This window comes from Neolamprologus multifasciatus, chromosome 20 (genome assembly GCF_963576455.1).
Source record: "Neolamprologus multifasciatus chromosome 20, fNeoMul1.2, whole genome shotgun sequence".
Taxonomy (NCBI): domain Eukaryota; kingdom Metazoa; phylum Chordata; class Actinopteri; order Cichliformes; family Cichlidae; genus Neolamprologus; species Neolamprologus multifasciatus.
In genome coordinates, this window is record NC_140458.1 from 35,187,040 (window position 1) to 35,210,756 (window position 23,717).

General features: G+C 41.1%; 1 protein-coding gene across 1 annotated transcript; it reads right to left on the minus strand.

Annotated features, from left to right (window-relative positions):
• Positions 1–649: 649 nt before the first annotated feature.
• pkp1a (plakophilin 1a) lies at positions 650–23,576 on the minus strand. Its single transcript, XM_085147064.1, has 15 exons — positions 23,230–23,576; positions 22,453–22,574; positions 18,589–18,762; positions 18,318–18,496; positions 18,039–18,168; positions 17,345–17,552; positions 16,644–16,812; positions 16,343–16,460; positions 5,654–5,815; positions 5,408–5,572; positions 4,033–4,186; positions 3,746–3,932; positions 3,577–3,661; positions 2,887–2,990; positions 650–2,739 (listed from the first exon to the last, which is right to left on the minus strand). Exons 1-14 carry the CDS (start codon positions 23,408–23,410, stop codon positions 2,919–2,921), a joined length of 2,106 nt encoding a protein of 701 aa, XP_085003190.1. The 5' UTR covers positions 23,411–23,576; the 3' UTR covers positions 650–2,739; positions 2,887–2,918.
• Between the last annotated feature and the right edge of the window lie 141 nt (positions 23,577–23,717).

Sequence of the window (23,717 nt, forward strand, 5' to 3'; positions counted from 1 at the left end):
CACCATGAACACACCCACACTGAATTGAAAAAGAATGAATAATTTCCATTATGCATATTGCAGGTGGGAAAATCCTTCTTGTGAAATAGATTGTCCTGTAACTTCAAGTGTATCACCAAGTTTCATATGAGAAAAACTGCTGTTTTGCAGCAAATAGGCAGATACAAGTCCAGTTATTTAGTCTGAAAATACTCAAAATATGCACAAGAAAGAACACAAAAATGCTGTGACCAGTTATAAACCAGTTATGTGGTTTATAACTGGTCACAGGGGCAAAGAAAATGCACGTCATGTTTTAACTGCTTCTCCTCAGCAAAGCAACGATGGTTTGTCGTGTTGTTACTGATAACAAAAACAAGCTCTCAACCCACCAAACAGTCTTGTGTCTCAGTTTTCCCACAAACCTCTGAGGATTCAAAGGGTGAAAAGAAAAGAAACGCCTGATTTACTCAGTGACCAAAAGAGGCTTGTTGAGACCTGCCTGATCCAGGATCAGCAGAAAACAAAGACACAGTAAGAAAAATATTATTACTCATTCACAACAGTAAATTCTGAACTTTGCATTCGCTTCAGAGGGAGTCACAGTTTTGAAAATCGTGCATAGATTCAGCACATATTTTAAAATTAACAAAAAACAAAACTCGCAATATTTTTGGCATGTTTTATTTATTCTGAGTGAAAGACAAGCCTCCTACGTATGCGCCTCACAAACACACACACACATTTCTCAAAAAAATACATTCTAAGCAAATACTGACATTGATCAGATGAACCTCAATACAGCCATTTCCCAAGCAGAAACACAGCCCCCTGCCTCGTACCCCGTGGCCCTGGGAAAGCCCCACAGCTGCCTACCACCGTGTTTCATGGCAGGTATGTTTTATGATGTGTAATGGTGGTTTTTCCAAAAGCATTTCAGTTTTACAAAAATGTTACATCTGTGTTCAATAAACAGGCAGTTCGGTTATGACGGCAGATATCCTGTAAATGACCTCTTTGTCAGCTGTTTTTGAATAAAAACAACTATTAAACATGACACACTTGTAAAAGCAGCTCCTCAACCGGTGCGCACAGTTCACAATTCATTAAAATGCTGGTTAGAAGGCACGACCCCTTCATTGTCTCCACAACATTTATCTGAATTTGGTCAAAGAACACTCAGAGTCAGCTAATTAACTGCTGACGGATCATTTACTGCTGCTTCAAATTTCTACACACAGTTCACGAGTGATGGGTGCTGATGTTGTGTGCTACATCCCAGTCTTTCCATGTCCCTGTTCCCCACAAGAAAACAAAGCAATACTTAAAAAAGAAATATATATATAGCATTAAAAAAATGTGACAAGCACTCAGTACTAAGAGAGTCCAAAACTGAATACACGGCTAACAGCTGCTTGAAAAAGTTAGATAACCTTTGTCCTGTATATAATGAAGCTGCTGCCAGCAGTCAGTTAGCTTAGTTTAGCACAAACCCTGGAAACAAGAGAAGGTCATTTACCTCCACTGTCAACAATCATGTTTTATGTGGTTTGATGAATAATGAAGACACTGAGTTATTCTCTGAGCTTGTTTTCAGTCTACATGCTAGGCTAACGAGCTGCCAGTTGTAGCTTCTATTTCATGTACAAACAAAAGCCTGATATTAATGTCAAAGAAAGCAAGACGACACATTTAAATGTTGAACTAGTGCTTGACTCTTTAGGGCATAGGTGTCAAACTCTGGCCCGTGGGCCAAATTTGGCTTCGTTTCGCGAAGCCATACCAAATTACTATCAGAGCTGACCTACGGGTATCATACAGCTAATATATATATTGTTTAGTATTAAGCTTTGCTTGTTCCATATTCAGTTTTTCAGCAAAATGTGTTTTAGTCCATAAGAAAAGATTCATTCTTATATCTGGAGGAATAAATATATTTCAATAAATATTAATGTTAGCCCGCGACTTTGTTCCGGTTTTGAATTTTGGCCCACTGTGTATTTGAGTTTGACACCCCTGCTTTAGGGTGATAAAAAATAAAAGTGCATTTAGAAATGTACATTAAAAATAGCGCTTCTTTGCTAACCTTGAAAATCAAAGTACTGCTAAAGTGAATCTTTGCTTGGTCCTTTTTATGTATTCTTAGTACATTCAGCATGAAAATCTATTACCTTCACTAAAGAAAATCAAGAAATGGGGCTGTGGTGGGGATATGTTATTATTCTTTAAAAAAACAACCTTCTTTGAATCATATCAACATACTGCAGTTATACCACAGATACAGTCATATTTGTTTCTTTGATTTTTGTCAGAAAGCTTTCATATTTGGCTGCTCAGATCTCTCTCTGTATATAACTTTTAGTTATGTAGTCGTAGTTGTGTAGACACGTTTGACAGTGATGTGAATCCTGCTGCAGGTAACACTGTCAATCCACGCTGTCTGTACGGAGGCTGTCTGGCGTACGGGGACTTGCAACCTAAAACAAGCCAGTTGCAGCACACACTACACACACGTCTTAAAAGCACTCTCAGCCTACCTACGTAGAAACAGGCAAACATTTCCAAACACACAGACCACAGGATTAATTGTAAAATCAAAAGCACTCTTTCCTTTATAATATGTACAAAGCATCAATCAATGAACAGCAATTGTCAGGCTCTATCCAGATAGTATTAATAAAAAGCATCATTTTTCTCTCTTTTTGTTGTCCTCGTTGAAAGGGTGTGGCAACAGCAGCGTCTGAACACGTCGGTTTCTATCTGCAAGCACGGGCACAAGCACACAGGGGAAATGAAAAGAAAGAAAAGCGAGTGGCAAAGAGAAAAAAAGACATCTTCAGATTTCGTATTGCTTTGATCCCAACTGGTCTGAAAACGTAAAAACAGCCACTCAAACTGGAATCGTACCTTTTACGGTTACTGCTGCCGATCCCGCCCGATCACTGTCCTTCGAGCTGCGAGACCACATGGGTTATGTTGTCGTTGATGAAGGCTGATTTGGTCAACCCCATCTGTGGTTAAATAGATTCCATCAGTTAAAGATGTTGCAGAGATGCAATCGTCCACAAACACGCGCGGTGTAATCGTGAAGCCCTCTGAACTTAGAGCGGCGAGGTGAAAAATGTTTTCTACTCATCTGTCACGTTTGTTTCTTTACTAGTGACGCATTAATCTTAGTGCTGATAGTGTTAATAAGGTGAACGTAGCTGCTTTGCTTTTTACTCGTGCATGAATCTAAAGAAAATGTCTCATATTCCTTCGATCCTCCACCTCAGGCTTTTATTGTGGGGGCGACAGCCCCAATTTTCCACGGATTACTCCTCCCGTATGAAACCGTGAGCACTGAAAACAAGTCTACCAGGATTCCAGTCTAATGTTTCTTTATTCACTGATGTTTTGGGTGTGGCACAAGGGAAGGGAAAGTGAAGAGCCTGAGGAGTCATGATAAACACCCATGCATTTGTCCACCAGTTAAGCTGGGCCCTCCCAGCAAGGACGTTTGAGCATGAACTAGCATGAAATGTAAAGACAATAAGCACATCACAGAAACGTCAGCTCAGCTGTACCATTAGCCCATTTCTCCCTTTTCTAATTTACCTTTTTCACAGCGCTTTGCAAATTCTTGTCTTGCCATATGCTGTACAGCAGCAGCGAGGCTGCGCTGCTTCCCTTGGTAAGTTTCCTAAAAAGAAAAGAAGTCATCATCGGTCACAGAAATACGCTGAAGCTTGCCTCCTCTGCAGATGATATTTAAAAAAACACTCACTTGTCTTCACTGAGGTCAATTAGCGACTGAATAACGGCATTATTGATGACCTTCTTGCTGGTGTCAGTGTTTGCTGACATCAGTCGTACCACTGTGTTGCAAGCTGCTGCTATAGACTCGTCAGAATTCCCCAGCTGACTGGGCCCACCCTGCAGGAGTTCTCCGAGCTGAGGCAAGATCTGCTTTGCTAAAAGAAAACAGCAAATCAATTTTATGTGGATAAACTTGCATATCTGAAAACTGGATAGTCAAAGTCTTTCGTGCGCTATCATTATCCTACTTCTTACCCATGGTGCCTTGCAAACTGCCGGTCCGAGACATGTTACCCAACAAGGACAAGGCAGTGTTCTGAAGCTTCGGGTTCGATGGCTTCAGCAGAGGTCCAAACTGCCTCAGATCTCTGGACTTACTAACCAAAATTTGGCTCACAGCATCTGACCCCTGAAATGGTTACAAAGAGGAATTTATTTAATTTTTGTGTTTATTTAACACAGGGGGGAAAACATCAACAACACCCACATTGGAATTAAGGAAAAGGCAATTTGCTTAAAACTTTCTTAACCTCCCAGGACCTGCGTCCACATATGTGGACGTCACATTTTGGGTTATTTAGACCAAAATACTCAATTTTGCTCTACAAGGGCCTGATATCCTCTTACGAGGACTTTATGCTGCTACTGTTCTATTAAAATTTTAAATGAATATCCTCATATGTGGCTCTCATTTTTCTTAGAAACAAAAATTAGGTAAAAAAAAAATCTGGTAATTCTTTGTTTGTACATTCATCAGGTCCCAATCAGCCCAAATATCAAAGGGAAATTAAAAATGCTGCTGTGGAAGAGTTCGGGTCTTTTCTTCACTTCAAAATGTTTAGTAGTGTCTGTAACCAGTCTGTAGCCATTTTCACACATGAACTCTAGACAGTGTTGGGACACTGGCCTCAGCTGCTCTTTGCCTCTGAAGGAAACATCCTGTTTGGTTAAGGCCAGTGTGGAGGAGGCTGGATCGCCACTCACTGTGAATTCTCCAGACATATTCCCACACTGACACGTTATACAGAATCTGCACTAAGGAGCTGGCAGACGAAAGTTTCTTAAACACTGCTGTCACCCTTTATTCGTGACTAATAACTGGAATATAGCCTTCTTCACTTTTAACACAAAACCACACATCGCTGTATATGGGACAATAACTGCAAGAGGTTGAACAAGATTCACCTTTACACTGTGAGGCAGAAAAGAAAATGATAAGACAGGACAAAGGGGAAAACAGACCCTTAGAACTGAAGAAGAAACTTTTCAAAAGAGTTAAAGAATGATATCGATTGTAGTAAAAATGTCACGTGGGTTTTACAACCACAGGGCAACTTGCCATTTGTTGCATGTACAGTTTCTTTTAAAAGGATCAGAAAACATGCATGTATATATGTATAAATATGCTCAATAGCCCATTACATCATGTTGTGACGGTTAACTAACATGTAGATGTTTTGTGTTGTAAAACAAGTGAAATTCCTCTACAAACCTGAAATACAAAGACAACTCCACCCTTTCTCACAAAACTTAGCCAGGAGGTTTTCTTGTTTTTCTTTCCTCTTTCATAAAAGCTAATCCAGTTACAGAGTAACACCATAATCCTAATAATTAACTTCTTCGTACTCACGTTTCCCTTGCTGGCAGTGAGGTTCTGCAGAGCACCACAGCAGGCCTCTAGAGTGGCTTTGTTCTCGGACGATTCCAGGAGGGACAGGTAGGTGTCTATAGCTTTGGGATGGGACAACCACTTAACACCTGATGGGGGGCTAGCATCTACAGTGTCAAAGGAGAACTGAGAGAAGCAGAGAAGGCAAGTTTAAATGAAAGACTCCAACAAACAGAATAGTCTACAGGCATTGTGCTTAATGCCCACCGTCTTTTGGGCCTTGCTGCTCTTAGGGCTGAAGCATCCAATTGTGGGGCTTTTCTCGGGTTGGGCACCTCTATTTGGGTTGTAGTTGATGAAACTCACGGGGGACTCTTGCTCCAGTTTGTAGGACAAGTTATGGAGGATGCATGCACAGTTCTCCAAAGACTAAAGAACAGGAGAGAGTTCACATTAAAGGTTTTATTTTCATACTTTTGTCTGTTATGACTCATAAACAGCATAGCAGACCTATCTGATGATGAACTGGACAACAGTTTTAGTGTAAGACACTAGACTGACACTAGCACCGAGGGTTATATTTGTCTGAGCAGCTACAACCTTTTCTGTATCGAGTGCAAAAATAGTAAACTGACAAACATTTGGTTCATGTAATGTTCTCTTTTTCAGTATAGCCATGAAAGAATGACAACAGGCCAACACACAACTAGTAAAACACATGGAGCCATTTGTTTGAAAAATGAAAGGCTTAAAAGTAGGGCTGCCAGGATTACGTCGACTATCAAAATCGTCGACGACTGATTTAATAGTCGACGCGTCGTTTGAAGCTTTGTAAGATCACAAAAGACGCAGGAATAAGTAGTAGGATTTAAGAGTGTAATAACGGACTGAAACAGAAGATGGCAGCACTGCATGTACAAGGATGCCAGCTGCCGTTAAACCCCGAAGAAGAAGAAGCTGTGTCCCAGAATTCATAGCGAAGCCCAGCTCAGTTTCCAACAATGGCGGCAGCTAGTTAGTTTTAATATTACTCTTATTATTCTTTCTGGGTCACAAAATAAACGTTTAACATATTTTCAGGCGAGAATGTAGCTGTGTAAACCTCAAATATCTGCTCAGTTTATCAAGACACCGCATATTTTCAAAAGTGCTCCGACGTTTTCGGAGACGTCTGTTACCCACTAGCTCGATAGCTAGCCGGGGGCTAGGCTAACTAGAGCCGTGAGAGCACCGGACTCCCGGCTAATCGTTTTCAAACCCACCGCCGTCTTTCGCTACTCAGGTTAAACATGATATATAAGTCACTTAGATGTTATTGTTATTATTAAAATGTTATTGTTTGGCTTTTTTTTAAGTATTTTATTTGTTCCTGAGTAAATCAGTTTGGCTGAGATTAAAGTTATAGTTTTTACACAGCTGAATAAACGTCAAGCAGACAGCTGATTATCAGAAGTGTGAGATGCTACTCCGGTTATATTTTAGATAGCAAGGAGTTTATTAAACTTCACCGAAACAATCTGCAAATTTCATTAAAATTTAATAAACTATCATCTTGTCTTTATTTTTAGTTAGCACATACCTTAAACACTTAAAGCTGTAAGCTAATGATAGTTATATAAGAGCAGATGCTGCTGGTGCAATAAGCTGTAGGTTTTATGTCCAATGGATGATGATCTGATTAGTCGATAGACTATCAAAATAATCGTTTGTGGCAGCCCTACTTAAAAGACAGTCAGTCTGCTGACAACATATTTAGACTGCAGTAGGAAAAAAAATGGCTAATAACAGTCATCAATTCATAATTAATAGTAAATATAAAGGTGCTTTGTGTTTGCATGTTTCATAAAAAACACTACATACCTGTGTTTATATACTATTATGAGATCACTGTTTTACAACTGGATCAAATGGGAAGCTCTATTCAAGGTAACGCTATGTTTCTCTGTTCTTTGTGGGATGAGATAATCTCTGCCTTCACTTTCACCAATTATGTTTGCATTAACATAAACATAGAATTAAGGACACACCCACACCTGAAACGTCCACAAATTACAGGTACGCACAGATTCATAATAAGCGTGTAATTTAGTGAGCATATGTACACTCACACGGGTATGCTTTTAAAAAACAAACATAAAGACAAATTTGGAAACTGGACTGACTACATTCTGCAGGAGACGCAAGATAAATGTTGTACAACTTTGACTACACAAGGTCACAAGATATGATTCCAAAAACAGAAAACTGCTCACTCGCTGGTGTGAACCAGAAAAACAATAAAGCCACAAAGACAAAGAAGGGCCCAGTGATTATGAGGCTGGTGATGCATCTGTTTCTGATGTCTGAAAGACACTGAGATAGTGCACTCTTATAAGTACCTGGGTGTTCACCTCAACAATAAACTGGACTACAAATACAGACGTCCTGTATAAGAAGGGCCAGAGTCGACTCCACCTGCTGAGGAGACTGAGGTCCTTCGGAGTCTGCAAGACTCTGTTAAGGACCTTCTATGACACTGTGGTAGCATCTGCCCTTTTCTATGCAGTGGCCTGCTGGGGGTGTGGATGCACGGACAGGGACAGGAGCAGGACTGACAAACTGGTGCAGAGGTCTAGCTCCGTGCTGGGATGTCCCCTGGAGTCTGTGGAGGTGGTTGGTGAGGGGAGGATGTTAAAGCTGACATCCATCATGAACAACCCACATCACCCACTGCATGAGTCTGTGAGTGGGCTGAGCAGCTCCTTTAGTCAGAGACTGAAACACCCTCGCTGCAGGAAGGAGCGCTTTGGCAGATCATTCATCCCAACAGCAGTTAGATTCTATAACTCCTCAATCACGATGTCATGAGTCGCTGGTGTAGAAATGTTTAGCTGATTTAGAGTTTAGAAATGTGTTAACATAGAATCTAGAATTATTGTAGAGACATTGACACTGCCCTCAATGTAATAAAGGCCTGATGGTGTCCTGAATTTAGGAGCAGAGTATAGGAGACCCTCCCCAGTTGAACTGTGAAAGTAAAACAGAGAGGAGTTAATCCTGAGAGGAAATTCCCCAGAGAATGTTTGGGTGGGGGTCTCAACATTTGACCTGGATAACTGTGGTCTGGAAGGGAAATGGGTTTTTTTATGACCTCTAGGGAGTCACCTACACCCACAGTGTTTTAACTGTCACGCACACTCACTTACGCGCACACACATACATACAGGTATGCGTACACAGTCACACACGAGCACTCACATAGACACAGACACAGAGTTTGCAGCACACCGTAGGGGGTTTTATGATGGGGACGCCTCTATAAAGCTGGCTGTAACTAACAAAGGGGTGAAGATTTTGCAGAGGGACACACCGGCCTCGTCTTCCCTTCTAGAAGTGCATGCTTAAATGAAGATGAATAAAGATGAATAAAAGTTTTGTGAAAATGACTACTGAGTTCCGGTGCCGTCTCTGGAAGTTTCGACGAATAAAAGAACAGGGGTAAAACTGATTTCGTAACAGTTTTGGTGCCGAAACCCTGGGATTCGCTCGAGGCGCAGAGAGGATGAATTGGCAGAGCTGAGATCGTGAAACGAGGCGAACAGAGAGCTAGCTCACATGATTAAAAGGTAAGCACGACCTGTTTATTTTCGAACCGTGCATATTGTTTAAAGCCTAAATTATCTGTTCGCTAAGTTGAACGTATCGCAGTGTAAATTCACTCAGTAGAAAAAAAAGGCGGCTAGCGTCCGTCTCAGTGCGTTAAAGCAAGAGACTTTTGTAAGAACTCCAAGTTGATGTTTAGCGTACTGTGAGCGACTAAAGCAAGAGACTTTTCTAAGAACTCCAAGTTGATGTTTAGCGCCCCGTAAGAACATCTCAGTGCGTTAAAGCAGGAGACGTTTGTTACGGATTAGTAGAATCGGTGTTTCATCCGTCTTAGTTATTAGGAAAAAAGTGGCGGTGTGTGATCCGTCCTCCGTGCGTTAAAGCAGGAAAGTGTGTTACTATTAGTTAGAAAGCGGGGTTTAAGGCCTCGTCGCCAGCTGAGGGCTGTGTGTGTCACGGGTTTGGTTACCCCACCTAGTCTCGGACGCGGGGCTAGGACCTGTGAGGGCAGGAGATCCAGGGTGGTGACCTGGGGATTCGTGGCTCCTTAAATAACTAAGTCGGGGAGAGGTCCCTGTCACAGTCTGAAGTATGCATAAAAGCAGGATCGGTTGCTTTCGCCGGTTAGATTCCGAGCTGAGTTGAACAGTGCCTGATGCAGAAGGAGGACGGTGTAGTGTGTGTGAAAGCGCCGTTAGAGTCGGCGTCTCGTCTGAAGTACGGGAGTCAATTAAAGTAACAAAAATAATTTGTGTCTAAAAGTGTGTGTTTGTGGTGTGTAGAAATTGCGGCAGGAGGCCGTGTCGCGAATTTTTGCAAACTGTGAAGTCAATTGGGGGGTTTAATTTGGTTTTATTTTTTATGGGGAAGAGAAACTGCGGTATCCAGTCCGTGGCGCAGTTTGAATAATTCGTGAGGCAAATGTGGCGCGATCTGAAGATCGTGAGCCTAATTGTCCTAGTTAGGTTGAGGTGTATAAGAGTGGACGGCACCCGCTCTTTGTTCTGATTAGGGCGTTGTCCTGAATCAGCAGAAGTGTCTCGCAGAAAGTTGGGACTGCAAGAAGTATGAAGTGTTTTTGAGCCAGCCTCGAGGGGCAGGTTCACAGGTGGAACGAACGAGGAGTAAAATGTGCGTGTGTGTGAGAGAGAAGGAAAAGGTGGGGGTGAGTGACCAGCCTGTGAGTGTGTGTGAATTCTTTGATGACAAATAGGGAGACAAAGTAGATTAGTTGATTTTCTGTGAAATAGTAATAGTCAAGAAGTGGTAGTTATCAAATAGGAGAAAATGAACTGAAGTAAATAAAGCAAATTAAAAGTGGATTAGCGTTAAAGAAATGATAAATAAATTGATAAAATTAACAGTGACATTTAAAGCTGACCAAGTATTCAAGGATGAATGGAGACTTTGATGGTGGACTGTATGAGAGCTGTTGGGGTGAAAGGAAAATGAGGTTGGAGGAGTGAGTTAACAGGTTAATGTGTGGGTGTAAAACAGTGAGGTAAAAAAAAGAGAAAGAAAATCATGAAAACAAAGAAAGTAAAAAGTGTGGAAGTGTGAGTGGGAAATTGTCTCCAACTGGGGGAAGCAGTGACACTACAGGTCACCTTCTTCCCCTGCTGGACACAAAAGAAAACATAATTTGGAGTGTTGTGGATGAAAATAATTAACAACAACATCAAGAAGATTTTTTGTGTTTGCGGTTAAGACCAAATAAAAATTTCATTTTTGGGGTTTAAAGTCAGTAGAGTTCAAAACAAAATAAGTAGACATGTGTTGCTTTAGGAGTGATTAAAACATCTGGAGTCACACTGAATAATGAAAGTCTCTCAGTCTGTCGATTACAGGTGGGGAACGGACCTGGATCAATTCTCCACGGGCAGCAGTCGGAAGAAAATTATAGGTTAAAATCATTAGAAAAATAAAATAAAATAGAAACACCCAGCCAGAATTTTTGGCTGAATTGTTTTGCAGCTTCCCGTCCTCATCCTGAACAAGCAAGCTCCAAGGAAGCTAATCTCTCCCTGAAGACACAGAGTGCAGTTCCAGAAGCACGAGCTTGAACATCAACAGTGGACAGAAGTCCAAGAGACAATACCAGAGTTATGAGCAGAGAGGTCCAGCAGCACTATGGGCAAACGGCATCAGAAAGAGAAGATCCACCATCTAGATTGGATGGATGGAGATGCGTTTCCAGCAAGCTGCAACCTCACTGTGTGTGAAGGACCTTTGAGAAGACTGTCTGAGTTTGACATTTGCCATGTTTGGAGTGAGATGGCAATGAAAGAGACAGTGGGACAAAGAGATACACGAGACAAAGCTGAAGAGAACTGACTGTCATTGGACGGCAAAGTGGGAGAGAAGAACGGAGAGAAAGGAGCAGAAGAGGACTGAGGCTGCTGTTTTAGTTTGGGGAATCAAATTGGGTTAAGGAATCCAGGGAGACAAACGACTGCCTGGAAGTGGAGGATTGACACAGTGTCCAGACCACCACAAAAGGGGGAGGAAGACAAGGACTGAGGTATGCAAGAGTACTGTTAGGAAAAATGAAAAGTAACACCACACATGCACATGATATGCACTAGAGATAACACAAAATCATACTTAAAGTGGCACACATCAAAAGAGGGTATTTGTAGAAGGGGTTAACAACATACAGTGTGGTTGCCGATGGTAACCTGCAAGCATTTGGGGTTTAGCGGTGCCTGACTATGTCAGTTTTTCATTTAGATGTTTCTGAAACAAAATTTGGAGTGAACAGAGTTTTGTTTCAGAAAAAAGGGGGAAGGTACATAAAAGGATACATAGAAATAGAAAATGTATTAACCCGACTAACACACACACACACACGTAATGAAGCTCATTAGGATCAAACACAATTTTAAGTAGGCAATACTGTTACTATCATCCTGTCTGGTTTATTGAGTGGGTTGAGAACTGATACATAGACGACTGAATTAGTATTATTTTGGGGAAGATGATAGCAGGGATGAACAGAATCCTGCAGCCAGAGTTTAAATGAGTGAAACTAGCAGATTTTTTGTTTTTGTTTTTGTTTCTGAAGTATGGGGAAAGTTTTACCATGGCACCAAGTTTTAGATTTGGTGTTTTCTCACCTATAAGAGAGAATATTCTGTGACAAGTCCCAAGACCGGGCTTCTGTATTTTTATTTACTTTTGTTTTTCAGTTTTATCTGTTATTTTTCATTTTATTTTTATTTTTTGAACAGTGCACTGATTTTTGTTTGTGAATTTCTTTTCTTTAAGCAGATCTGCACGTCGGGAATTAAAAGCGCTACACGTCGTCGAGAAAATTGTTACAAGTGAGTTTCTCCACATTAAAATGGGCTCTGGAGAAAGCCACTTATTTGGGACAATTAGAAAATGAGAGTCCCTGCCTAAAAAGGATTCAGCGAGGTAATCCGACCTAAAGTTCTTCTTTTTCTTTTTGAAATGACGTCATTTTGCTGAGGGTGGAAATCAAATGCGGCGATAGTTTCCACTATCAGCAAAGAAAGAAAGAATGGATGAATGAATGAATGAATGGAAACAAACTGACTGACTGGTAAAAGCTGACAAGACTTGACTACGACTCAAGGTTAACCTCCACCTAGACAGGACAAAAGGGTGGATGAATTTATGTGTTTCTTTTTACAGGAGCAGAAAGATGACAGCAGCATCTGAGGTTGCGTGAGTTTTGGCTGTACCGATTTAACTTGTAAAGGCCACTTTCTGTGTTTGTGAATCTACCAGGGGTGTGTTATCCATGGGCTTGTGTTGCTCACAGAAGTTACTGTGAGAAAGTGTGTACACACCTGTGCAGCGCTAACATTTACATTCTCTTTTCTACAGCATTACAGTTCTTCATGTGATTTGATGATGTGATTTATAACAGAACAATTGGTTGATGTTTGTTTCTCTACTACAGGACTGATGATGCTGTTACACTGTGTTGTTGGGAAAATGTTGAAGGTTAATTTGACGATGTGAATAACGTGAGAAATTTCCTGTGTTGAAACCAGTGTCATTCCTTTTACAGCAGGCTTAATTTTATGGCCTTTTACGGCACCTCTGGAATGTGGATGGCTGACGTCTGCACACCAGGATTGTCCATGTGTGCTCCTAATGTTTGTTTTTCTTTAAGAGTGGATGTAGAAGGTTCAGCAGAAAACAGACAAGTGACATGAGGAAACAAATAAGATGCAGTGTTTATGGAATAGTTGAATATGAGCTCATTAGCTGGCCACTACTGAGCTCATAGTGATAAAATGGGTGGAGTGATATTGTTTAAGGGAAGTCACAGATTAAATTGTGGAATAAATTGGGATGATTCATGATTTGGGACAAATTATGGTAATAATAGTGATTTAATGATTGGAGAAAACCTGCACATGATACTTGTCTTTTATGCTGAATACTTTATCACTCTTATGATCTACAGTTGGTTGCAAATGTGAAGTTTGATTTAATAGATTTGTCTTCCAGGATACAGGCTCCAGGTGGAGCTGGGAGTTAAATAATTAATATTTAACTCCCATTTAACTCCAATAATTAATAAATAATAATTACACAGGGTTACAGGTTGGAGTATGGTTGCTCCAAGTTGGAAACCCTGAAGATTGTTTTAGAGAGAATGTGCAACATTCTTGTACATGTCTCATTGGGGAGTTGACACATGGTGGAAGCCATGTGGGGAGAGGAGTGTTATTTTTTAATCCGTAGATGTCGTGAGGTGCCATGACGAGAAGGAGTGGCTGAGAGGATCGTCCACAAGATGGGAGCTGAGGCCAGGAGAGAGGCTTCAGGAGGATCAGAGATCATCTTCAGCACAGCAGACATCACACAGAGAGCTGTGCTACTGAGCTTCCAGGAGATCAAGAGGAGACTTCCCACAGCAAGATTTTAAATAAAATGAGAGATTCATCGTTGACATTGAGGAAGACAACTAAGGTGTACGACGTGCTCTGCCTTAAATCTTCAGCAGCGTTGGACGTGACAACTCGAGGGATGGAGAGAGCGTGCCAAGCTCCAAAAGTGACAGCGCAGAGGAACTCCAGCGATGGAATTGTGTTTCTGTGTGAAGCACAAATACTAGGAGACTGGGAAATAGTTGACACCACTTTTCCCAAGGATGAGGATCACCTAAAGTGTGTCACTTTGCCATTCAGATCTGATGCTCTGCAGAGAAGCCTTCTGTGAGGGAGAGATGTAAACAGACGAGCCTTTTGTCTGCATTTAACTCATGTCAACTTCTCTTGGCCGGTTGAGGGGGAATTGGAGAGAAACGGTGGTGTTAGGTGTGACTGTTGTAATTGTAACTGTGATTTTTTAAAAGTGAATTGCCCAGAGACAGATCTGAGTCCACTCCGGGGATACCACCATCACAGGCCACGGGTGAAGCGAACCAAACGTAGTGAAACAGGTCAATCAGATGAGTGTTTTGATTATTATGGCGGTATAGAGTTGGACTACGTTAAAGGGTCCACAATCTCGTATATATTTGATCTTTGTGCTGTCATTAAATGCAATCGCTTGCTGAGCAGTTGGGTCCAACATCTTTAATGGCAGTACAAAATCGGATGGCGTTAGATATGTTGTTGGGAGAAAAAGGGGGCGTTTGCGCGATATTTGGGGATGTGTATTGTACTTGTATTCCAAATAATATAGCTTCCGACGGCTCTGTGACCCGAATTCTGGAAGGCCTAAAGACGTTGTCCACCACAATGTATGAGCATTCGGGATTGGATAACCCGTTGGAAGCGTGGATGACCTCTGTCTCTGGGCAATGAAAAGGTTTCATTATGTCAATTATGGTTTCTTTGTTTGTTTTTATTGCAGTATCAGTGACATGTGGGTGTTGTTGTGTGCCTTGTATCAGAGCCTTGTTCGTAAGACACATCATGATGCCACTTTTGGGAAATGGGGAGTCACAGTATGAAAACATTATGGTGAAAGATTTAGTGTAGTTTTATCTGCCATAGGGCAGATAAAAAGGGGGATTTGTAGAAATGTTTAGCTGATTTAGAGTTTAGAAATGTGTTAACATAGAATCTAGAATTATTGTAGAGACATTGACACTGCCCTCAATGTAATAAAGGCCTGATGGTGTCCTGAATTTAGGAGCAGAGTATAGGAGACCCTCCCCAGTTGAACTGTGAAAGTAAAACAGAGAGGAGTTAATCCTGAGAGGAAATTCCCCAGAGAATGTTTGGGTGGGGGTCTCAACATTTGACCTGGATAACTGTGGTCTGGAAGGGAAATGGTTTTTTTTATGACCTCTAGGGAGTCACCTACACCCACAGTGTTTTAACTGTCACGCACACTCACTTACGCGCACACACATACATACAGGTATGCGTACACAGTCACACACGAGCACTCACATAGACACAGACACAGAGTTTGCAGCACACCGTAGGGGGTTTTATGATGGGGACGCCTCTATAAAGCTGGCTGTAACTAACAAAGGGGTGAAGATTTTGCAGAGGGACACACCGGCCTCGTCTTCCCTTCTAGAAGTGCATGCTTAAATGAAGATGAATAAAGATGAATAAAAGTTTTGTGAAAATGACTACTGAGTTCCGGTGCCGTCTCTGGAAGTTTCGACGAATAAAAGAACAGGGGTAAAACTGATTTCGTAACACTGGACACTGTGAACATCCACGGTCCCCACTTCATGCATAATGGACCTTCATGTGTACGGACATGTGCAGGTATACATGTCTGTATATGTATACATATGTATATTTAGTGTGTACATGTGTGTGTGTCTATAAACAGGAATAGTAGTGGTACAATAGCTATATCAAGCTATATAGTTTATGTCTTGCATATTTCCAACCATATCCATAATCACATACTGTGTGTGCTGTATGTAGTGTATTATCTTACTTTTTTTTCATTGATTGTACTTATTTGTATTTTTGTATTTTCTTCTGATATCTGCACCTGAGCTGAGGTGACGCAAACATTTCCCTGTTGTGGGATCAATAAAGTTTTATCTTATCTTATCTCTTATCTTCAATACTGATTAGCTCTACAAGCAGAACTGAAAGACAGTTTACAATGACAAAAACAATATAATCAATATATCAACAAAGTCTAATAACCAATTTGCTAAATTATGATTAATCGGTTACTGGTTAACTTTCTGTCACTGACGTCTCTGAAAAATCAATGAACTGTTTCAGCTCTACTGATTTTACTGATGCGATGACGACAGCAGACAAAACAAACTCTACACGGCCTGATTGTGTGCTGTTATATGGGAATCATTAGACTACCAGTGAAAAAGTTATAAATACTTGTAACTGATGGGAAAAGGTTGAATTGTTGGTGATGAAAGAGTTAACTGTGTGTTGAAGTGGTTACCGAGTCATCGGGGTCCTGCTCTGCCACACAGGACTTCATGTAACTCATGAGGGAGTCGATAAGGCCGGGACAGCTTCTCATCGCCTGCCTCTGTCCACCCCGACCAGAGCTCAAGTTCCTGCAACCACCGTGAAATCATCATTGCAGCGTGTACATACATATAAATATACATGCGTGATCCCTTAAATGAAGTGAAAACAGATGGTATAACATATATAAATCCCTTTTATAGCGAGTGATTAAAAGATATTAACTGACTGATCGCTGTCATTACAAATCCTTGACAAAGACCTGTTCTTACCGCAGGCATCCTGTGGCACAGTTGAAGACAGAGGGGTCGATGTAGCTACTCGGACCGGTGTCTGACAAGCTTGTGTACGGCACCACCACATGTTGAGTTAGGGCGGGCAGTGCTGTAGCTGCAAGCTCTTCCTTCAGCTCGTCGGCAGAGGACAGGTTCCACAGCAGGCCTATGATACGGCAACCGAGGGAGAGTACATGCAACCGGTGTTTAGTTTTGTTTAAAGCCTTATGGCCATTTCATCCATCATCACATTGTTTTTTTTTTGCATTTGTCTGTATTATTACTGGAATCACTACTACTTCATTTCTGTTTCTCTACTAAATGCACAAGCTGTATGTCTAATACACCGCCGATGACAAGGACCTTCTGAAAGGCTAATTCTCTCAAGTTTTTTAAGGAAACTGCGGTGAAGTTATGTCCATTAGACCTAAAATGTACTGAATGATAACAAATAAAATACAACAAGGAAGAAAAATCCCTGAAGACAAGAGAAAATACTAAGTGAGAATACCCACTGTTCTCTTCAGGTGTAGGTGATTCCATGTGAAATAAACTAACGACTACATGTTACCTTTAGTCACCCTGTCTATATATTTTAATAGAAACTCTCAAAATAAAGTTCAGATAAAATAAAATGGGGGAGGGGGGGGGGGGTTGTTAGATATGTCAGTGTCTTCTATCTCAGTAAAAGTTCCTACCGGTAATTTGTTTCTGGGTCTCAGTAGAATCTGTTTCCTTCAGCAGCTGAAGGGCCTTCGCTATCCCACCACAGCGCTGAACCTCCAGTTTGTTACTTTGGTTCTGGAACACCAGGTTCCTCAGAGCTCCAGCAGCAACCTGGCACACCTGAGGATTACCGCTTCTCAGCAGGGCCACCAGAGTAGGAACACCCCCGAGCTGGAAAACCTGCAACACAGAAAAACAAAGCGGAGAATTTTTTGATGTGAGATGAAAGCAAAATTTGTTACAAGCTCATTACTTATTAATTAGTCGTATGTAAATCAGGTATTAGCATTGCTTATATTCACCTATTTTCAGAAACTAATAGATGCTCATGCATTTTTATTTAAAGTGCATCACACGAGGATCATATTTGTTTTAAGTAAATAAAGTACCAGGATGTTCTCTCTAATAACTTCTGGCCTGATGATGGAAACCAATAAAAACTGATGTGAATTTTTTCTTAAAAAGCCTCATGACTCTCAAAACTAACTAAAACTAAACTGAATTAAAAACAGAAAGTCAAGATATAATAAAAATAATAGCTAATTACAAAACTATAATAACTCTGTATTATACAAGGTAATCCCTGCAAAAAAGCACTGTGCTCGGTGAGCATGTGCGTGTTTCTCTATAAGCATGTGCAGTAATCTTCTGTGTGCCTGCTCGGACCTCTGATTTGGCAGACTCGTCGGTGTAGGTGGTGTGTTGGATGAACGTTGCTCCCCACTGCTGGTACCTTTCCTCACTGCTACCCAAAAACTCTACAGCCTCCTTTAGGGTCAGGTCTGGATGGTTCATCCTGGAGAAACACACCCAGGAATGTAGGCAAGGGTAGGAAATTAGAAAAGAAATACGCTCTTCTGAGTTTAGTAAACAGTCTGGATTTCATTTCAAGTTTTAAAATATATAATAAACTACATTTTAATGCCAGAATAAAGGTGACCTTACATTGATTTACTCTCCATTTTGATGGTACCCATCTTGCCCTCATTTTGAGACTGGGTGGAGGGCATCCAGCGTGACTGGCTGCTGCTGATCGCATTACCGTTAGTCACAGATGAAACACTGTGTCTGTTTGTTCGAGTTTGAAAGGTGCTTTGGCCCTGTGCCATCTGTCCTTTTATTCTCTAGAAAGCAACAAAAAAAGTTTAGAACATTTTGTTGGTGCTTCTATGTGAACTACGCAGAACAGAAAAAATGTAAAACACAAAATGATCACCATGCCAGGTCCCGTGGCAGGAGAAAAAGGTGGAGCCAAGGCAGGGTCACTCTTACTGGGTTTGATCCCATTGGGACTCTTTGGCCAGGTGGAGGCACCAATTTTCTCTTCCCAAACACCGGAGGTACTCATATATCTTCCTCCAGAATTTCTAGTGGATAGAGTCCGACTCGTCTGCATTGTCAAAAGAGAGACATTTACTTACTGTCCAAGCAACATTTGCATTGTTGGTTTCTCAGAAGTGCAGAGATACAAATGACACATTGCAAAACTCCACGACATCTTAACTTCAAGGCTTCTCTGTAAGGTAAGTAACCTGGTTTCCCACAAGAACAGGACAATTTCAACTGACACAAAGCCTGCATGCCACTTCCTATCCTCCTTTTTCTCGGTTTACACTGAGGAACCCTGCAGAATAAAGCAAACGACCATACATGCTAATGTAACAAAATATCCATCATTTGAGACTAACCCAGACCATTTCTGTTCTAAGACTGATGACACATTGGAGCAAACAGAGGAGCTTTGTGTGCACAAGTGAGACTGAGCACCTGCTAAACCTGTATTCACGATCTTGATGTAATTACCAGCTTAATCGCATAATTGTGCATCATTTAAGAGTTAATTTATTATCCTTTTAATTTTGCAATCTATGAAGTGTGTGCATGGGCACGACAGTGTGTGTGTTTGTTCACATATAAAACACACTCGACGAGCTTTCCCATAAAGGACCCAACATGTCTCACTAATGCTTTACTGATGAGTCATCCACCAAATTAAATGCTCGTCTCCTATTGGCTTGTTTCAAAAACTGAAAATAAAAATACAGAAAGGAGGAAATGAAAAACCTCACCTTTACACGACCACAAAACCAAACAGTCTCAGCTCGCTCTTTTATTATGGAGGAGGACCTGCTACAGGTGAAGCAGGTGCTCCGGATACACACACCAGTTTTCTTATTGGTCTTTAGCTCGTTCCTGTTCCTAACTGGACTGGTTGCTGAGTTACCATCCATACGTCAGCCATGATAGCAGGCAGTAAAAAACATGGTGAAAGAAAGATATGTCAACAGTACACTTGATAAGAGAAGATAGTGTGTTTATTCTCACAGTGCTCCCTTCATGCAGCCTGAGTGAGCCACGAGAACCTTTCATATACAGGACAATGTGGACAAATGCAAATTCAGCACGTCCAGAATACAGAGACAAACAATACAATGCTTCTATTCTTGCATTAGACTAATAAAAAATGGCTTTATTGTTTTCTGTTACGAGAGATTATACCTGGGATTAACACAGATTTACTGTATGTGGTGTTGCCAGAAAGAAGCCGTATCAAACAGCACAGGTATTGTTATTATAGTCGAGTGGTGCAGAGTTACACGTCAACAGGTTAGCCAACTTATCTGGAAACAAACAGCAAAAGAAATTGGGAAAAAAAGGTAAATGGGCTGCTTCTTATATATAACACCCCTCCTTCACCCATTCATACAAGGACTTTATTCTACACCTATCTAAAACTTACACACATTCATACTCCGATGAACACATCAGAGAGCAACTTTGGGTTCACCATACTGCCAAACAAGACACTGAACCCCACGCAGACTAAAAACTGGAGCAGTCAGGCATCGAACCTGCACCCTTAAAATGAGCAGTTTGAGCTCCTCAGCGGCTACAACCACCAACAGAAGTGTAAAAGCTCAGCTCCAAGTCCCATCAAACTGAGACCGAGGTGGCTCCCGAGATACATCAAAAAAAGTTGTTACCTGCATCAAAGACATTAACGCGTATATCTTTGTGGCCTGTCCGTCCACTGCGTGCAATGTTGCAACTTAATGGGCAGGACTGTTTCGTGATAATATGGTAATCCATAGGGGTGGGGGAAAAATGGATACTGTGTAGCATGGTGATATTTTGTTTCTAATAATGTATGGATACAGGGACAGCAGAAATTGATATTTTGTTACAAAAAGGTTTTTGTGCTCTGACTTCAGAGCATGTTGATCCTTTTTCTGAGCAAGAATCCTGACATTCCTTCACTGTCCAAATTTGACAGTTTACTTATTTTAATTTAAGACATGTTTTATTTTAATTAAGTTTAAAACTTTTTTATTTAATGTAAAATTATATTTTGTTTTAATTTACTTTCAAATTCTTCAGTTGCTGAAGGGGCTGCATAGTTTTCATAAACTGCATAGTTCAGAATAGCTATAATTGTACCAGATGGTTGTTCAGTTAAGTTGGACTAGACTGTAATACAAACCGTTCAGTTTGTCAACAATCAAACTGAAATGAGAGAAAGACTGAGTGTGAGACTTTGATATTAGAGAAAATGATGATTGATAAAGTTTACCTTTATGTACAGAATCTGAATATCGCAAAATATTTTAAAAAATCGCAATAATATCGTATCGTGCGTTAAGTATTGTGATAATATCGTATCGTGGGATGTATGGTGATTCCCACCTCTAGTAATCCATAGATGACAAATTCAGCTAATAAAACTGTGAGAACTGCACAAACACAAAAACTGTGAGTAATTCAGTTTGTTATACTTTCTTCTGGGTTTTCTTTTTATAAAGACATAAATAATTGTATTCGTAAACCATCTCATTCAAGCACTGCTTGTAAACGCTGTACTAGACAACACGTTGTATTCAAACTGCTGGATACAATTTCTTCACTAAGTAACTTTGTGTTACTTTTGTTCTGTGGATTATTTGGAAACGACCTTGCGACATAAGTGTTTCATGATGTGATGATTATGAGTCTTCATCAGCGAGAGCACATCACCACACTCTCCCCGCATTCCTCAACTCACTGTCAGATCACATCAGGACAACACGCAGCAAACAAATATACACACACACACACACACACAACACAAACAGCGACAAACCAAGAACGATGAGCATTACACTCAGCTATGGAATTTCAAATAGTTCGGTATTGTAAATGAGCAGTTTCACACGACTGCTCCTGGCAACGACATTCAAAAACAACAACAAATTCACACCAGCGCTGTGCCGCGCAAAAATACACTCCAGAAAAACAACACCTGTGCAGAAAACCTGCATATTTTTTTCAGGGTTTTCGGTCCAAGAGAACATTGTATCGACTGAGATGACCTCAGGCATGAACACCAGGAGACCCGTGTAGCTACAGAGTCGTGAGCCAGTATCATCATCTCCTAAAACTATGTTGTAAATCACCAGTGACTGAGCGTGTCCTCCCGTTTGGTGTCAACACTAACATATGGACTAATAGGCATCCTCCTTGAATTTAAGATTGCATCCAATTACTCCATCAACCCGAAATTTCTCACAGTTGAGTTTCAAAACATAAACCCCTCATTTTGAAGGGTGGGGCACAGAAATGCCACACACACAAATACACCCTGACTTGTAAACGCACACATTGGAAATGGCCAGACATTTGGGGAAGCATCTATTTTGTTTTTCGCTTTTCTTGTCGAGAATTATAAAATAACCAAAACAATCTTGCATATATCTGTTTAAAGAAGCTGGAAACCAAAAGACATTTAGTTTAGCAAGAATTCAGCAGCATCTTTAACACGATGCAGATTTAGTCATATTGTTGGCTCTGATAAGCATGAGCAAAGATCTCTAGTACGAGAGACACACGTTTTTGCAGGAAGAGCATCTGGTTTAAAAAAATAAAATAAAATCAGCTCTCAATCAAATATGCAGATCCATCTGTTGTGGCAGCCACCTTGATAACAGGGAAGCAGCCAAATTAATTTGTTTCTGTGTGAACATAATGAGCAAAATAAACATGTTGAGCATAAGCAGTGAAGTGTCTCGTCTGTTGCTGGGAAAGGTTTGTGCGCTGCAGTAATTACCTCCTTCATGGTGCCAGCAGACATAGTGGATTTGCTGCGGTGGAAGGTGCCATTTGTTTTGGATGGAGAATATTTGAATGAGGAGAAATCTGTTTGTTTTGTGAAAAACTGCACAGGTGGACCTGTTTAAAAAGAGAGACACACAGTTTTACAAAATAATAATAATAATTTATATATATATATATATATATATATATATGTGTGTGTAATGACAAAAAGCAGAAACTTGACGGTAATTAAGATTACTAGAAGTAACTCAAACATTACAAAGGAGCTGCACACTGAAGAAGGCAACCTGATAACCGGACGTGCGTCCGCTTTGATTTCTCCCCATTTACAATCGAGTGTTTGTTAAAGCCCTTCTTCCTACAGCCCAGTTTCAACCCGTTTTCACAAGAAATTCTTACGTCAACAATCGTCGTTTCTCACGCCTGCTGGAACTTGCTAGTGTCACCCGGCGGGTCTTTTTTTCTTTTTTCTTTTTAAACAAAACCGTCACTTTGATACCAAATAGCCTCGAAACATATTTGAACTAGTTTTCAACCTACAAATTAGACGCGCCTGTGAAGTTATACAAAAACAAGAAAAGGAAAGAAATAAAAAGGAAAACGTGGCACATTAAAAAAAAAAGCATGTCGAGCCCGTTAAGCGGTGCTGCTTCAATGGAAGTTGTGTGACGCATCTAACCAGGTAACACAACGTTCAGTTTGCGTGCCCCACAGACACATTGGCTTTTTGTTTTTGCGGTATTACAGTTGTAGAAACTTATTTCCATACTTGTAGGAGAAGGAGCTCTGACACTCTTGCCGTGTTTGGACTTGCTCCTCTTAATGCTGTGAACCTGGTCCAGCACGCGCTGCTGTCCCGACCGCAACTTGTTGTCGGAGGGAAGCGCGAGCGAAGTATCCTCCGCGACCCCGATGCTTGTCGCTGATCGCAGCGGCTCCGGAGCCATCATCTTCCCAACTCGGCGCCCCTCTTGTGAACGGATCGACAGATCGGGCTTCCAGAGAAGCGCAGGCCCGGAGGGAAAACAAAAAGTGCACCGACAGCTGTAGCGGCCGTGCTAAGATTGGTTGTAGTTGTTCTCGGAGCAGTGGCGGTATGACTCCACCCTGGGAACCGCGCCCGGTCGGGGGAGTTCACAGAAAGGTGTGGTGAGCAAGGAGGAGCCGAGAAAGGCAGGAGCTCCACTGCGCAGTACTCGATATGCGGGGTGGGGGGAAGCGCTAATGTTGCTCTCATTAAAATTGAAAATAGAGAAT

Excerpts from the sequence above, each read along its gene's own strand:
- pkp1a (XM_085147064.1), bottom strand. The coding sequence starts at position 23,410 with ATGATGGCTCCGGAGCCGCTGCGATCAGCGACAAGCATCGGGGTCGCG. Across the intron at positions 18,497-18,588 it reads CTGCCACGGGACCTGGCATG|AGAATAAAAGGACAGATGGC; the intron begins GTGATCATTTTG and ends GTTGCTTTCTAG. Across the intron at positions 5,573-5,653 it reads GCAGCAAGGCCCAAAAGACG|TTCTCCTTTGACACTGTAGA; the intron begins GTGGGCATTAAG and ends TGCTTCTCTCAG.